Source organism: Egretta garzetta, unplaced genomic scaffold, assembly GCF_000687185.1.
Source record: "Egretta garzetta isolate BGI_Z169 unplaced genomic scaffold, ASM68718v1 scaffold601, whole genome shotgun sequence".
In the NCBI taxonomy this organism is placed as follows: domain Eukaryota; kingdom Metazoa; phylum Chordata; class Aves; order Pelecaniformes; family Ardeidae; genus Egretta; species Egretta garzetta.
Window position 1 is genome coordinate 207,259 of NW_009258540.1, and position 18,298 is coordinate 225,556.

At 36.7% G+C, this 18,298-nt stretch overlaps 1 protein-coding gene across 1 annotated transcript in view; it reads left to right on the forward strand.

Annotated features, from left to right (window-relative positions):
- Nucleotides 1–18,298, forward strand: part of CSMD1 (CUB and Sushi multiple domains 1) — a gene marked incomplete at its 5' end in the record, with an annotated part of 480,927 nt that overhangs the window by 206,862 nt on the left and 255,767 nt on the right. The window contains one exon of the mRNA XM_009646490.1: nt 11,662–11,831. Within this exon, the coding sequence (XP_009644785.1) occupies nt 11,662–11,831 (170 nt within the window). The remainder of the gene's footprint in view (nt 1–11,661; nt 11,832–18,298) is intronic.

Genomic DNA, 18,298 nt, shown 5'->3' on the forward strand with positions numbered 1-18,298 from the left:
GGGTTAGGTTAACGGTTGGACTCGATGATCTTAAAGGTCTTTTCCAACCAAAGCGATTCTATGATTCTATGATTCTATAATGTCCGCCTAAAGGATACCATTACAATCAGATTTCGGCTGCTATCTTGTTGTCTTCACTAGCCTTTTGATCAGGAACCACATAATTTGTCTGTTTCTAAGGCATATTTCCTAGACCTCATCTAACAAACCAGGACTATGCTTTTAATCATACTTTTCTTACCTTCCAGTTTATTTTAAGTAAAACCAGTCAGGAGCTTTCTAGCACACTGTATTGTGCTACTGTTAAAAAAGGAATTGGAAGACTCATAAGAGAAGCAGCATTCCTATAAGTAGCTTTTCTTAGAAAATGAATGTAAGAATTCAATGAACCAACACAGCGAACACTAGAAATAGATCTCGAATCCAATAAATGCTCCCCCTCCCCACAATGTGTACGTTCTTCTAGCTCGGTGCCATACTTGAAAGGTTTCACTGCCACATTTCAACACAGAATATGGTTCCTGGCCTCATGAATTTCATATTCTCTTCTGTACACTGGCATGGCTTTGTCATAGAAACATAGAATCATTTAGGTTGGAAAAGACCTTTAAGATCATTGAGTCCAACCGTTAACCTAGCACTGTAAGTCCACCACTAACCATGTTCCTAAGCACCACGTCTATACATCTTTCAAATACCTCTATGGATTGGAACTCAACCACTTCCCTGGACAGCCTGTTCCAAAGGCAGTTGTCAGTACGGAGAGAAGTTAAATGCTGCTCTGCTTCATTTTTTGGGGTACCAGTGGCAAGTATCTTCTCAGACTTGGTGGGGAGTAAGGTATGTGCGAAAGCAGAAATGTGACAAGAAACAAGATACCCAGTGAGTATACACATTTGCATAGGTGGCTGATAATTAGGGGCTGAGGGAGAGGAGGGAGTTCAGACTGCAGTGCTGAATTAGCTGATCTACACTTAAATCATCTCCTAAGTACTTTTTGAACTGTGACTTTATCATTTGCAGTGATTCTCAAACAGGCAAGGAATGAGCCTTTTAGTTCAAAAAGAGAGGAGACATTTGATTCTTTCCTTCCTAATTGCCAAAGATGCACTGTTCACTGATCATTGAAGACAATGGGTAGAAACCTGAGCAGAGATATCTCTACAGTGAATTGGAAGGTACAGTGCCCAAGTGTAGGTACTTCCTCTTTTCAAAAGCCATTTCAGAAATTGCTAGTTCACCCTACTGGATTTGTTAATCTCTGAGGTGTAGAATGCAATGAATGTATGTTTATTAGATCACAGAAGATATGGCTCTGCCATAAGAAAAGTTTAGGTACAAAATAATAAATTTATTTTATTCCATCATACTCTGTCTGTAATAGTAATTGCAAAATTGAAGCAGTAGTAAGATTATAAAACAAAATAAAACCCAATATTTTGTTGTATTTACTAATAATTTTCTTTTAACTCCTTAATATCTTGGCTAATTAGAATGGCCTTTACCTAGCCTCTCTACTCAGCATTGTGGCTTGAAGAGCTACGCTTGGTATTACGAGATGTTTTTTTTTTTTTCCCCTGGTCATGAGAACATGTAACTAAACACTTTGATCACCTTTTCCAGCATTTAGGCATTCAGACATCACTTGACAATGAGAATGAAAGCTTGAATTAGTTCCAATCCTTTCCAAGATTGTCTTAACTTAGATTTTCTTTCTATTACCTGATTTGCATGCTGCTTCTGTCTGCTTGTCTGGGTTTTCCCTGCTCGCTATCTCCTTAAGAAACTGTGATAAATTTTACCTAGGGTATATAATGAAAATACTATTTGTACACAGTACAGCGTACCCTATATTCAGTTCAAACTAGCCTTTCTTCATAGAGTTCTAGCATAACACTTTAATACAATAAACTTAGATTTGAGTGTTGGGGTTTTTTTTGTTTGGTTGGTTGGTTTGGTTTTTAACTTTGTCCTCCATTAGTTGTTTCAACTGTGTGGAGTGTTGCTAAAGCAAGCTGTGAAAAACTTAAAGGATGAAGCTGAAACGAGAGAGCTACTTAATTTTTTTCATTTCATATTTAAGTGCTATTTTTCCTTTATTGAATTTTATATTGCCCTTGATTTTTAATGGTGCATTATTACAGTATTTGAGTAAAATCTTCACCAAGGTATTGTTCACTGGTATTCACATTAAAATCACATTAATTTATCATGTTCAGTTGTTATAATAAATACTACATGAATAATTAATGATAAATTATTTCTTTTTAATAGTTTAGTTAGCATTCATTGTAAAATCATCAATTATAATTAATATACTTTGTCATGTTGTAGCATTGAGTTAATTTCCATCAAGACTGAAACATAAGTGGGAACCTTGTTAGCCTGAGTAGCACTGGAGTTTCTGTGAGACCCTTGAGATCTGGCATTCATTGTTTTCTTTAAATTCTCTGTAGCATAAAATTTGAATTTGAGTTCACCTTTGAGAAGTCAAACTAAGTCTGAAAATTGCTATTCATTTTTAGCTAGTGTTTAGGCAGAGAGAGCTCTCATTTAAGAGCTGCTCATGAGCAAGCGATGTTATATATATCAGTAATAATAATATCAGTAGTTGAATCTCTGAACCTTCAGAGAGTATCCAGGATAAACTGTATTTTGGAACTCTATAGCTAAATGCTGTCGCATTTAAATTGTTAAATCTTAGGTTTGCTGTTTCATACAGCATATTTAATACATTTACTTAATAGATTTTTATAAGTTCTAATTTTTTATCTTAGAACATTGCAATTTTATAAATACAATCGAAAGGTGTTTTTTAATTGCTGGGTTTTTATCCCCTCATTTTTTCTGTCAATGTTTAATAGAAAATTGAAGATTTGTTCGAGTTAGTGTTTGAGTCTTACTGTATATGAATCTTCAAAATATGGTGCAATATAGTAATTACAGCTTTGAGTTGTATCTATTTCAAAATGGAAACTTTAATATTCAGGAAATACTAACATTTCAGGTGGTGCATAGTGTGCAAAATGAAAAGAAGTGATTTGTATGAGACCTTAAACACCTTAATGTGTGACCTGGTATGAAATTTTAATCAGAATTTAGTCAGAAGGAATAATGTTTGCCTCAGGTCACCCTTTTGCCTTCTTTCTACATTTTAAGGTTGTGTATGCTAAATATTTCTGTCTTGATAAGACAAGTACTATAGGGATGTTATCTTTATAGCTCATTATCAGATGATACTGGAAAGAGTAGATAAAAATCTCAAAAATAAATAAATAAAAACAATTCTGTCACCTTGGATTCTGCCAATAATCCCCTGAGGCCAATTAACATCATAGGATTTGTTTTGAGAACCTAAGTAGTGTCTTATGTCAGTGGCATATGGATTCAAAACTAATCAAGTAAACCTCACAAAAGGCTTTACCTGCTGTTTACTCCTTCCTTTCCTACTCTGTTAGTCTTTGCAATGGAATGGTACAAAAAATACGGAGTAAGAGGTTTGTTTTCAGCAAGGCATTTCAGTAAGATTTTCAGTGAGGTGTAATCTCACCATCATCATGCAGGTGTTGCTTAAAGAATGTTGAGAGAGGCTTACATGCACATGCCTTGTTAGTGCAGTCCATAGCTGATGACCTTCCTTGACTTGAAATCTGTCTTTGAGAAGCAAACAAGGAGGAGGAAAAAAGAGAAGGAGAAAGAGAGAAAAAAGGGAAAGCCACCCCTCAGGCACCAGCTGGGAAGAAGAAGGAGAGATTCCCCAGGCAAATACCTCTCCAATAAAGGCAGTGTTGACAATGATGATGACAGTAATGACAAAAAAGCCAACATCTTCCTGCTTTCTCCCTAGTGCAGCTGTATGTTTCATGCAGACCTTCTCAAGCTCCTCACTGGTAGCTTATGATAGCACTGAATGGCACACGTGTGGGTCCTGCAGACTAAATAGTAGTTAAGCTTTGTGCATGTATATTATTGTGTAATATTTATTGTGTATTAAAAAACCCTGTTATCTGCTCGTTATCTACTAGGCTCTATTCAAATATGAAGTTACAGGCTAAAAGCCACCAGGGTTGGAGTGCTGCAATCTTAGTATAGAGTTACAGGCTAAAACCTACAAGGCAAGAGTGAGAAGTGGGGTGAGAACAGTATGATACAAAGATCTATGGCAGTCACTTTTTAGGAGAAACCCAGCATAAAAGCGGTTCTGAATTCAGCAGTGCCAGGTGAGAACAAGAGCACTTGTGGTACCGGAGTGAAGGCACTGCCACAGCAGCCTGGCAGTGCGCAGAGGAAAGGTTGCAGGCTCACAAGTGAAGGGCTGGCTGCAGGACTGGAGGTGAATGACCTCTAACATTACAAAGATTAAGGCACTGTGCAACAGAGGTGCAGTGGAAACTCCGTGTGCACCTTGGCTGGATGCAGCATTCCAGTTGACAGGAAGCTGCATCTCCTTGAGCTGCATTCGAATTTGTACGTGAAGCCGTGCTTGAGTCCAGCCATGTATTGTTTCTGCCCTGTAGAATTTATATGCTCAGCTTTAGAGAACCCTCAACCAATGATTGTGGAGAAACCCAAAGCTTTTGCTATGATGTGAAGACAGAGCATACGATGCTTGGTTCAGCTTTATCCGTGATCCCCTTTGCTCTTGTTTTAATGTTGTATGACCATCCTGCTGGGTAACGATATTGTCCAACAGAAACGTGAAGAATTACTGACTGTCTGGGCTCAGCTTCTTCTCATATTTTATGGAGTGCTGCACAATTTTGTAAATAAAACAAAGAGATTCTGAACTCTAAGTAGAGTGCTTTGTGGCAGAGAAGACTTTAAACTGATGATGTACGACTTTTATTTGATCTCCACTTTGGAGATCTGCTTAAAATCCTGTCAAACCTTTTAGCAAGATGTATGGAAGAAAAATAATAACAGAAACTTGTTCATTAAACAAAGTTATCACTACATTTTACATGAATTGTATTTCAAAGCATTTCAAGAATCCCTGAATTTTGTTTGTTTTATAGAGTTTGTGTTCATATTCAGGGTGTGTTTGATGATCTTCAAAAGGTCTACCCTCTGCAGTTTCCTTTTATCGAAATTCAAGTGAGACAATGAAAGAAGAAGAAAAAAAGTTACTCATATAAATAGCATTTAAGTGACTTTATTAAGCAAAAGAACAAAGAATGGGGTCAAATGCCTATTCCAGACAGATTGCTCTCACTGCAAGGGAATAAAAGAACAGTTTGATAAGGTAACATTTTCCAGTCTGCTGCAGTCCTCAGCAAGGTTATAATGGACAACTCAGAAACTATAGTGAAAATAAAGCACATAGCTCCTCCTCTGAAACCTTTTGTCTGTGGACATAGGCGGTACACACTCGATAAGAGTATATCTTTTGAATTCTAAGGTGGATACTTTTGATTTTGTAATAAATACAATTAGCTTTAAAAAGGACACAAGATTCAAAAGTTGTAATAGAGAATTGGATTAATCTGTTTGTTCTGTTTTCCACCTTTTGAAACATACAGCCAGTACGATACAGATTTTTTCTTTTAAAAGAAGATGAGTTTAAGGGACCTTGTCTTTTGGATGCTGTGGTTTGGCAAACTTCCACAGGTTTGGCAGATTTGAGAAGTGAAGAATGTGAGTTGGAACCTTATAAGTAGTTGACATTTACAGAACAAATTTTGTTTAGTACATGCTAGTTTAAGCTATGTAACAAGCCATTTAGATGTGATGATAGTAACTTTTTTAGGTGCTAACAGCCAAACTATGAAGCAAGAGTTTTGGAGCTGAGATTTCAGAGAATTTATTCTTAATCTAGAAACAGAAGCACCAAACGTCTGTACCACTATGAGCTCATTTGTATTTGGGTTAGCTACATTAAATTACTATGCATTACAACTCGGTTACAACACAATTTTGCTGCATAAGTAAGGGTGTATTCTTAAAGAAGGTCATCATCCCTTGTTCCTCATCCTCAGCTAAGGATGCACAGCTATTCACTGAGGACATCAGAAAGGTTATCTCCTGTTCTTCAGTTACAGATGCTTAAAATCTGATGTTTTACAATTGAAACAAAAGTACATATTTGGAGGGTTTTTTTCATGTCTGAATGGTTCTTTTGTAGTTCCCCTTCAAAGTAGGGAACTAGATTAGCTAGGATGTGTGAGTGTTTAGTGCTATTGCGGAGCCTAGAACCTAATTCTTTTTACAGTCTCAATAAAGTTTCATATTTAAATTATCCTCACGTTTGAATTGTAGTCCAATTCCAATTAATCAGACCTTCTTAATATGAAAACAGGCTCTTAATTTTATAGATCTTGTCAGAACACAGTAGGCGCTAATTCATGTTACTTCTACAAGAACGTGCCCTTCTTTCTTTCTCCCTCAGACTCAAAACAATTGTGTACAAGTTGCAACAATCCCCGTCTGTCCTTCCTGCACTATAGAGGAGTCTCTCCTATCCTTGCGAATGGAAGCTTTTTTTCATTTCTTAGGAAATCTAATGAATCATCAGACCTTTGCTTTCATGAGATAACACTCCCTACTGGTTTTATTTGTCTATTTTTGCTCAAAACAGACTTTTGAACAGATTCTCTGTTGAAAAAAATCTCTTGGATTGCCCATACTTTGGTTTTTGCCACAAAATATATTTAAAATACCTGAGTAAATTGAGGTAAATATTATTATTAAGTGAAAACTGGATCTTGTCTATTTAATCTAAAGAGTGAATTTAGGTGCCACTGACCATACTGAAAGTAAAAACCATGGAAATCAATTGGAATCCATTTATTTTGTGTCTTGAAAAATCGCGTAGATTACTACAGAAACAAAAGAAAGGTAGGAAGCAAAATAAAGAAGGGATCTCTATTACATCATAATACATATTTCAGTGCTGTATCTTTTTATTACAATTTTAGCTATTATATGCAGATTTTAAATTCTTAAACTGTACCTATGTTAATACTATTATTCTAGACTAAGCACATCACATAATCTGACAAAGAGAATTATGAAATATATTCCTTCTCTTTAAAGGCTACAGCTGGAGGAGCTAGTCTTGAAAATACTATTTACATAGAGCATGTTCAGTGGGTATGGTATAGTATATCTGTTCACTTGAATTCACACTGATTTTTCTAAGACAAGGTTGGTTGCATATCGAAGTATGGAAACAGAATATCAACAGGAAGATCAGTAAAGATTATTTCTCATGGCAAATTCTGTACCTGTCAAAGTTTCCATAATTTGAAGATTTGCAGATACTAATACTGATATAGTTCATTTTTATCAGAAGAAGGGTGCGTATGGTTAATATCCAGTGAATTGGATTTAATAAATGAAAGTACAAGCAGATATGAGATTTAGGGGATATGAGAAATCTTTTCTCTTTCATCTGTCTGGGCTGGGGAGGCAGATCATTCTCCCAAGGTGAGGGCTGGTCTCTGGAACTCAGAAGGAATCTGGAAGGCATTGAAAGTAGTGGCATGAAAGAGTAAAAGAAAGTCCTCTGTAGCCAAGAACTAAAGAGCTCTTTCAGAATCATATGATAAGATTTGCCTGCTTGACTTGAGGTACTGAAATCAGCAGTTAATCATAGAGCACATGTACTAGATAAGGAATATTACATGACATCTCTCAAGGGTGATTGGCAGGATTTTATTTTTCAGTTACCATGGGTGGATGAGCCATATCACTTCCTTATGCAAAACTTTGTGGCTTGATCTTTAACCAGGAACGTAAGAGATGTGGCTTTGTTTCCTTTGTTTCTGTAAAAGACTTTAAAATTATATCTGATGCCTCCTAGCAGAGTGATCTTGGCAGTGTGGTTACAGGCTGTTGTTTCATTTTGCATAAAGGAATAAAGATTAATTGGAGGTGCTGAAAATGGAAGTGTACTACAGTCTAGTAGTTGGGTACTCACATGGTAACAGTGAATGTTGATTCATGGGTTATTTCATAATTTTATTTCTCAACTGTGTAATGCCCGAATTTCCTTGAAGAAGTGTTCCTCCTCCCTTGTTTAATGCCCTACCTATTATGCTAAAGAGGTTAGCCAACATTTGCTCGCTTTGTGACTAACTGATTTTCTAATCCCTTTATGTGAAGCAGAAGTCATAGGAGATGCATGTTTAAATCCCCAGAGGCAAACTGAATTGAATTTAGGTGTCACACATTCTGGCTGCATGGGTTAATTACTGTATAAAAAAGCAGCAGCAGTACCAGCTATTGTAGATGTTTTTAAAGAAAAAAACATGACGTTTCCTATATTGCTGAGTAAAATATTAGGGCCCTGAAGGGGAGAAATGCTTTTGACATTTTGAGTTTCCAGTCCCTCATTATGTGTAGGGAGCTCATGCAGTTCTGGATTACAGTGTACAGGAATGGTTAAAAAAATACTGAACTGAAGTCCTTAGGACATAAGGTCCTTTTTATATCCGGGCATTGATCACAAAGAGCTTTCAGGCATTAGGACACCAGATCTCCAAAAGCTCCCATGGTATGGAGAGAAAGGAATCTTTGCATGGATAGGGCAAACGTTTCTTTGAACAAAAGTCACTTAAATCTCCAGGCCAAGAAATTGGGGGAGCTAATTTGACACGGCCTTAACTTGATATCCTAACATTAGCAAAAAGTGGCAAGAAAACCTTAACCTGAATTGTGACATGTTTTGTATAATTTTATATGCATATACATAATGTTTATATGTATGTTTATATGTTATATATGTATATGTTTATATGTATGTTTTTATGTATAATGTTGATAAAGGGCTTGCTTTCCTTTGGAAACCTCTTTCTGGGGGCTGTGTCAGTGATGTACTGACATGAGATGAGCTAGGAAACTTGACTGATCAGAGGATATTAGTACCCCTTTGCCACGATAATGAAGAGAATGATAGAGCCTGATGAAACTGCATAGCTGTCAAATATTTGCAACAGAATATGGTTGTATGGGATGGGTTGGGGGTATATGAGTGCCAACTTGAGTTTGAAGAATTATGCAATGTAATTGAATTTTAGTAAATAACTTTGTTCATAGCAGAAAGTATGTCTGCTTCTTGCAGAATGTAGTATACTTTAGAAGGGTAGCAATATTAATTTTAGTTCGGAACCCTCATTATGCCTGATCTTATACATCAGTACTTTTATTTGCAGTTTTAAATTGCCATGGTTTTAAACTTCAGAACATAGACTTATTGGGACAGGAAATTTGGCCAGTTCTAGATTAGAGAAAGCTCATTGTACATTTTTTCTATTATTGCATATATCTTAGTGGTTTACAGTCAATCCCTGAAACAAAATGTACAATACTTTATGAGCATTATGTAAGAAAACACCTTTGCTTCCATAATGTTTCCTTATTTTCTTCTCTTCAGCATTTTGCTTCTTATATTTTCCGGTTCTTTGAAGAAGGTAGATAAAAAGATACCAATACAGCCTGGTGTTTTAAACACAAGAAGACATTGAGTAGTATGGGTCTAAACATGTCTGGCATTAATGTTAGCATTGCTTTGAATTACATTTTATAAACTCAGTTAGTTCCACCTTCTTCCTAAAAATCAAAGGCAATAGCTACATATGAACATGTAAGCACAAATATATACATAGATCTATATATGTAACCCTATGTAATATGTGTCATATATTTGACAGATCCTTTACCAAAGAAGTATCAAAATAAAAATGTAGTTCATTTGTCAGTCTGATACAGTTCTTTGAAACATTTAGACAAAGTGACTTTAAATGTTAGAAATACCTGGTGCATCCCACACTCCCCAACAAAGGAAGAGTTCGGCTGTCTGAAGTTGGGTGGCAGGGGTTCTTATTCCCCAACAGTCTTCTGCCTATTAAATATAATGCAGCTCAGGGCTTAAGTAAGCTAAGGGAGGGAAGAACATAAAGCTCTGCTTTAAAATAGCAAATGAACTCTAACTTATGTGCTAAATCAAAGATCCTGAGCCAGCTTATTGGTGATTTCTTTCTTCACTTTGCCTAAGGAGACCCCAAATGTAGAGTAGAAACAAGGCTCCAAACAAGAGTGTGACTGTCTCATTCCCTCCTTCCTTTCTTCCCCTCTTTCATCTTTCCTTCCTCCCCTCCATCCCACCCTGCCTCCCTCTCCTTCTCCTTCTTCCTCCTTTTTTTTCTTCAGTTTTATTGAAGGGAGGAGGTCTAAAATACAGAAAACTTCACTGGTTTTAGGCATTTCAAAAGCAAAGAGCGCATAAATTTCATGCTGTCTGTCAAGGCCTCATAAATGTAAATAAAACATTTTTAGATTGTTTATTTGGATATATAAAGCATACATTCCTCCCTGAATATGTTTAAATTAATTATTTTCTGATATATCTTTCTGGTCTATCTTTACACTACATTTTCAAAATGATACTTTACATATATACTTGTTAAGCTATACTCAGATTACCTAAAATTATAAACCCCACACACTGCCAAAAATGAATATTTAAACATCCTACGAGCCCTAAAAGTCTATTTAATATTTAGAGAAAAAACAGATTTTTTTAAACCTATCACGTCTTCAATAAAAAATACCTGTTGATTTAAAATTATACATTTATTATTATTTTAATTGTTATAACAGGTTTTTACCAAACTCTAAATGTGGTCTTAATGACGTTTAGGTCAGAACCTGTGTTTATCACAGTATATTTTATCTTTAGACTGAACAATAAGATATAAATATCAATTGCATACACCTTAAAAAATGTGTAGATTAATATTAGTATGTTACTGTTACTGTGGGGTTTTAGAAGATGGGTTTAGGCCATTTTTAAGCATTTTGAATATTTGTTTGAACAGTACACCAATATTCTTTTCGATGTCTTTAGATGTTTCAATTATGTGCTGAAATTTATATTGCACATTTGCAATAATTTTATTAGTCTTTATTCAGAACTCAAACTGAGCCCATGGGCTGGAACTTACCACTCTTCCTGTACTTTATTATTTTCTTTATTGGTGAGCAATGACAAAAATGTCTGCTGAAAGTGTCAGTAAGTTCTTACCACACATGGCTGTGAAAAAAGACTTACCTGCTCTTTACCTGGAAAAGAAAGGAGCTGTCTGCTTGGCCCTGACTGATGTCATTAATTGTTGGTTTGTTTTTTAGTTTTTTGCTTTTATTCCTGGTGGAGAAAAAAATATTTGAAATCTCTTGAATTATTGCCAGATCCTTTTATCTCAGCAGCTCATTGTATGCTTTTTTCTAATAATTATTTGTAACCTGGACAGGGAAGTAAGTGAAATCAATGTTACATTTACTTGAAATGTTACCACAATAACTATATTTAAAAAAAAAAAAACCACCAAATTTTTATGGAATCTGGCTAACCTGCGTTATAGGTTAGTCTGATGGGAGGACCAAGGGATAAATTGGAGGTAAAGGGAATTACATAAAAGCACCTAAGTGCAAATAATAAATGTACCCAGTGAAATGCAGATGATAACAACTTTGGTAGGGTTTCTAGATCTGGTCCTACAGATGAAATCTGACAGAAACATACTTTTCCTAGCTATCTCTTTAGAGCTTTCCTGGAGTCTAAATATTAATGCAAGTAACCCATGTTTTCTTGAAATGGATAATTCACTTTTTTTTTTCTTTTTTTTTTTTTTTTTTTTTTTTAAATGTGTCTGTTTTCTTTAGCTGAATGTGGAGCAACTGTCTCTGGAAATGAAGGAACATTGCTGTCTCCAAATTTTCCATCTAATTACGACAACAACCATGAATGTATCTATAAAATTGAAACAGAGGCTGGAAAAGGGATCCATCTTAGAGCCAGGAGCTTTCAGCTGCGTGAGGGAGATATTGTTAAGGTAAAAAGAAAATAATTTCACTTTCTACCATTGCTCAGTATTCACATTGCATGAAAAACTCTGCTTTGGAAACCAATTATTTTTATTTTCATTTCACTTTCTCATACAAAGTTAATAAATTCTATGTGGATAGCATCCCTTTCTTTATACTAGATTTAATTATTTATACTAGATCCAAAGAAACTATAGGTGACATTAAGAGTTCAGTTACATTTATAGTAGGTTAAAATCTTAAAAGAAAACCTAAAACGTGAACTTGGATTTTGAATACGGAAGTGTTACATTATTTTCTGTTTGCAGTAATATTTATAAGTGTAGCACATCATTGATTACTTAACAAAGGACAGGTTTTAATTTTGGTACATTTTCGGTAGATTTTTATTTTCTTATTTTATTTGTCTTGCACAGAACTGTTGTGTTTTGGTTTTTTTTTTCAAAGTAATTCATTTTCTCATTTGAATAGAAAGAAGCTGGCTAACATATAGCATTATAATATTGACTAAAACTGTAAATATGGAAGTTGGTTTTAATTTTATGTTGTAGGTAGTCTTTGAAACTTGGCCTAAATATATGCAGATTTTGAACATGTAATGTACTTTTCTGCAACATGGCCATAAGCTATCTTTTCTTCATAATGGCTGCTGCATTCTTGTATGTCCTGAAAATCATTACATTCATCTGAAGTGTTCGGCTTACCTTTTCGAATTTATGTCTCTCAGTTTTCCGTGTTAATTGATAGTTCAAATCACCAAGTATTGACAATTCAGTTAGCAACTTTCTGTCTGGGGATCTCACAACCCATTTAATGTGTTAGAAATTTCTGTATACGTTTCTAACTTGATTTTACTATTTTTATTTGAACTGAACGGTTTCCATAAGAAGTTTAAATATATCGTTATGGATCAAATTTTGGAATAATTTTGTCATCTTAACAGGCTCCTTATTTATATAAGTGTGACAATTCAATTTCAAGTTATACATTTCCTGCAAAGTACAAGGCATTTAGAGATGTGATGAAGGTGGGGAGAAAAAACAAACAAACAAACAAAAAACAAAAACCAAAGCTTTAAGAATCCCCAATAGTATTAGAAAGTCTCAGCATTTTCTCCACCTTTACCCACAAAATCATCAATAATAAATGCTTCCATGCTTGTGTGGCCACCATGTATGAAACACTGCAAGACCCCCTGGCCTATGGTTTTCCTTCTAGATCAAAGAGACTTGAGTAGGTGGGCGAACTATGTGGTGTATGTTGTCCTTTGCTCCCATCTTCCATGGCCTGACAGTGCAAATCCCCAAAAGTATTTTTGCTCTGAAAAGATGCAGCAGACAAAGAAGAACTTAATTGCCCACTGAGCTGCTTGGATATGGTACATAAGTCTCCCAGAAGCTTTGCACATAACAAGTTTATAAATAATTTAATAAACTACCTGAACAGAAAATATCTTAGAAATCCCTAAACAAACATTCAGGAAGCTCAATTATCCTTCAGAACATTTCATGAGTAATGTCAAGCATACTTAGAGATATTCCCTGGAGTTATAAGGAAGATTTGCCTGAGAGAAAGCTGTTCTGAGCAATCTGTTAGATACTTTCTTCTTTCATAGATCTGTTAGCACAATACTCCTGAGGATCCACAGGAAGCAAAGGCAAAATTGTGGTAATGTCTGTACTGCAAGGCTTGTTCTCTGTTGCCTCAGAACTGGTACAGCACAACTTCCATTTACACAGCTAAACTCTCTTTCCCCATAGCTTCTCCGTAACCTGCATTTATAAAAATAAACTCTATTTCCTCTTCACTCCCATGCCAGGATGTCCTTGTACCTATTCCCCTTGGAATCAGCCTTTGATCTAGCCCCAAAACTTACCCAGACACTGTCTGGAAAACTGCCAAAAGGAGCCGGCCAGAATCTTGACTGAAAACATGCCGGAGGTTGAACAGAGTGTGCAGCTGAATGTTAATGTTTGTGGTTGTGTCCTATGCTTATGTTTATGGCTAAAGTATCTCTAGTATTCAAGTTTTATAAACTTGTCCATCCAGCTTCTGTTTTCTTTAGTTAATCTATAGAAGATACTCTGCTAGACTCAAAGGAATGTTCTTTCCAGTCTTGCCATGCATCAGAAGAAGATACTGACTACTTGCTTACCACTAAAAAGACACTTTGTGATGATCTAAATTCTGCTAGCTGAAACCAGCAACCTAGCATAGGAAGACAGCATGAAGAGTTTTTGTTTTCCAAAACAAAGCCAATTACCTTAGAAACATAAGAGTTGCTTTGCTGAGCTGAACCAAGTGGTCCGTCTAGCTCAGTATAGTTTCTCTGGTAACAGTGATGGGTGGTTTTATTTAGGTAAAACACGCAAGCTTGACCACTGTCTGTGCCCCATTGCCTTTATGCTCCCCCAACATCCACAGCTGTTGGGCTAAGTTAGACCACAATTTGCTGTCTCTTCCATCTGCTACTGACATGTTGTCTTTGAATTTTCATAGTCCTTTAAATTATATGATACTACTAGAAACCTATTCTATCAGAACAAATCCTGGAAGTTCAAAATATACTGTGTAAAGAAGTAGTTTCTTTCATCTCTGTGAGATCAACATCGTTCGTTGATTAATGAAACATCAAGTTTCCTTAAGTACTCCTTTGCTCTAACAATACACAATTTGATTTATAGTTTCGCATTCAACTTCTCTAATACCTTCGTGATTATGTAAACTTCAATCATATCCCTGCTCAGCCTTCTCCTGTTCAAACTTAGTCTCTGCTTCTAAAGCATATGCTCCCCAATCATTGCCCATCACAGCTCCACTCTGCCCTTTTGCACGTGCACAGACCAGGTCTATACAGAAGACTCAAGAAATGGATACTACAAGGCAGTACTATAGACAGAGGCAAAATTGTGTCCTCTGTCTTGTTTTTAACCTTCTTCAGTACTCTACAAACTCTTATATTTCAGTGCTACATCATCTTTAGGACTAATTGTCAGTTTTGTTCATACACATGTGGAGTGATGTCTTCTCCTTCATACAGGGTCATACATTTGTCTTCTCCATTAATTTGTCAGAGGTCACTATTGCATTCTTTTTCCATTTTATTTTTAGATTTTTTCAAAGAAATTAGCCTTTTTAATATCACTTAGGAAAAAGGGAAATATGGACTACAGCACCTATTTTTTTCAGCAAGAAGGACGAGTTCATTCTCAGCTAAAATAAGAATTTATTTTGTTTTATTTTAATTCCCTAAAATGATTCAGAAATGTTCCTTAACTGTGGTTGCATGCTATGGTTATAGCCTAGTTTAAGCAAATATATACTATCTACTCTTTCTCCCTCTTCCCTTTCCTGTCCTGTTTTGCACAGGAAGGAGATCTGACCATGTGAAACAGAAATAAATTTTCAGGTGCTCTGACAAGATCTACAGTCTGAGCAGTTGGGAAATTAAGACACTCTCCAAAGGCTTACTTTGGAGACAGCTTTAGCAGGACTGTGGGCTTCTGAAGTTTGCTTTCTCTCTTATTTGTACCCTAAATATGTGCAAAATATGTTATTGTCGTGGTTTAACCCAGCTGGCAACTAAGCACCACGCAGCCGCTGGCTCACTCCCCCCTCCCTCAGTGGGATGGGGGAGAGAATCAGGAAGGAAAAAAAAGGTTAGAGACGTGGGCTGAGATAGAGACAGTTTAATAAGAGAAAATAATAATAGTAATAATGAGAATGGTAAGAGAATATACAGAATATACAAAATGAATGATGCACAATGCAATTGCTCACCACTGATACCCAGCCCATCCCAAGCCGTGATCACTCCCCGAGCCGCAATCACTCTCCCCGCAACCGACCGATTAATCCCCCCCGAGCATGACGTTATAGGGTATGGAATAGCTCTTTGGTCGGTTTGGGTTAGCTGTCCTGGCTGTGCTCCCTCCCAGCTTGTTATGCACCTGGCCGAGCAGGAGAAGCTCAAAAAGTCCTTGAGTAGTCTGAGCACTACTTGGCAACAACTAAAAACATCAGTGGGTTATCAACATTCTTGTAACACTAAATCCAAAACACAGCCCTATGCTAGCTTCTATGAAGAAAATTAACTCTATCCCAGCCGAAACCAGGACAGTTATAAACATCAGCCTTCTATCTTGTGTCTCCACAGAAGAAAGCCCCAAGATTGTCTTGAACACAGCTTGCAAGAGATGCACTAAGGCTTAAGAATATTTATGAACCTTGTGCTGAAGTACAGAGCATTCATTTTCCCACCTGAATATCTTACTCTTTTTTCAAAGAAAACTTGTAGATTTGTAATGTTGCATTGGTTGCAGGTGCCCAGGTTTTGTTAGTGGGGGGCTGCAGGGCGGCCTCTGTGAGGCCCCGGGCCGGACACAGCCGGTTCCAGCCGGCTCCAACCGACCCCACCCCAGGGCACGTCTGAGCCTGCAGCCACGGTGGCAGCACCTCAGGGGAAAGGTATTGAAGAAAGGGCAAAAAATGCTGTGCAGCAGTGTGTGAGAAAGAGGAATGAGGAAAAAAGTGTGACAAACAATCCTGATAAGGCCAATGTCAACCCACCATGAATGTCGAAGGAAGTATATGATATCACTGTTTGAGGTAGGATCACTAAGAATTCCATGAGGATGTAATGAAAAGATTTAGGAATATATACAAGAAGATCCATAACAATGTCAGGAAGCTATACAGGATTTAGCTCTCAAACCATAAAAGCAACGTTTTAAAAGCATTTCCCTTTGGGATGATTTTGTGCCATAAAGATCTCTTCAATTAAGGAAAATTGCAAAGTTTAGTTGTAAGCAATTTCTTTTCACTGTCAGAATGAGAAACTGGAGTTGAAAAAAATGTCACCAGCATTTCCTTCTCCTTCAGGTGAGTGGCTGTTTTTACATTCCCTCAGCAGGTGCAGGTACATTAGCACCGTTACTAGAGCATTTCGCCTCATGAACAATCATAGCACTGTCCTCTTCTCTTGCCTGCGTATTTTAATCCCAGCAGTAGAGCAAGCTCTTCCCTTTTAGTTCCTCTCAAATGTTTAGGTGAAATGGGGTGTCCCTGAACGCTCTAGTGCTCCAAACAGTGCTGTGATCATTCCCTGCTGCCTCTGAGGCCAGCTTCCACCATTTGACTACATCCATAACGTTAAACTCTCTAATCTTAGAAAACAAGGTGGCTCGCTCAAACTGTCTCTCAGAAACACTCTCTGGCCTGTGCAGCTCCTGGACTAATGCTTTCTCAGGAAAGATTTGTGAGGTGTTAGTTAAGTCTGCATTAAATGTGTGCCAAGGATGTACTGACAATAAATACTGTAGATAATCAAGTTGTGGTGACTGGACTCTTACTCTGGCACTGTTTGTTTGCTTTGAAAATATAAGCCGCCTTTAGCTGTATACATTTAACTTGGTTTACTGTTGGCACAAGTGGGAATATTAAGGCTGGCTATTGAGGCTGTGGTGCATAGGGAATCATATATAATTTACAAATATATTTCTGACATTAGTTAAGACCGTGTGCATGAGGAAGGACCAAAACTAATGCTTTCAAAGAGAATGCATGCAGGTTAATGACAGTATAGTTGCAGGCTTTCTAGAGCTGTGGCAAAATTCAAACTTAGTGGGAAAGAAATCTGAACTCAAGTAAAGAAATAGAATCACTATGTTGAGGCTTATGGCAAAACTGAGTACCTGGATTATCTGTTTATTTTAAAGTTTATCCTTTCCAGCTCACTCATACTTCAGCTTCCCGATCTCCCTGCTTTAACTGCCACTTGAAATTTCGTAGTTCTTTAAAGTGGCTACTTATGGTGAAATCTTTATAATGCAATCAGCATGAATTTGTTAGAGGTAACAGGAAAACCAGAATGTAATTTCATGTCTTTAATCTATTTGGCAAAATAGACCTTTCTTTTTTCCTTCAGGACAGAGAAAGTAGTAATTGTAGCATGTGAATTATATTTCAAATGGTTTCTCCTAAATGAGTTAAACGTGCACTATATATGAGTTAATGGTGATGGTGTCTAGACTAGTGTATGAAATGTGTTCTCTGGCTCTGGAGACAGTCACATATGACAGAACACAATGGCTGCACACAAGCTGCCTATTGGTAATGGTCCTTGGCCCCCACTAATTAGTAGTCCATGACCAAGAATTGCTAGGGAAAATGCTTTGTCTTTCCCAGGGGTGGTTCAAGCAAGTTATCAGCATAGACAATGGATATTCAGTGCTTATATTTGTTCACTAACACTGTTTCAATTACTAGAATAGACACGTACCTATTTATGTCTGTAATGTTAACAACAGCTAGACAAGTGTCACCAGTTAAAAATTGTCACAGCTTTTTTTACAGCTGCTTTCACATGATCTCTCTTATCGCATTTTTATTTCATAAAACAATGTTTTCATTTGTGCCTGGGTTCATCTTGAAAGGTACTATTATTTAACTTGCTGATCCTCAGGTAGGGAGAGCA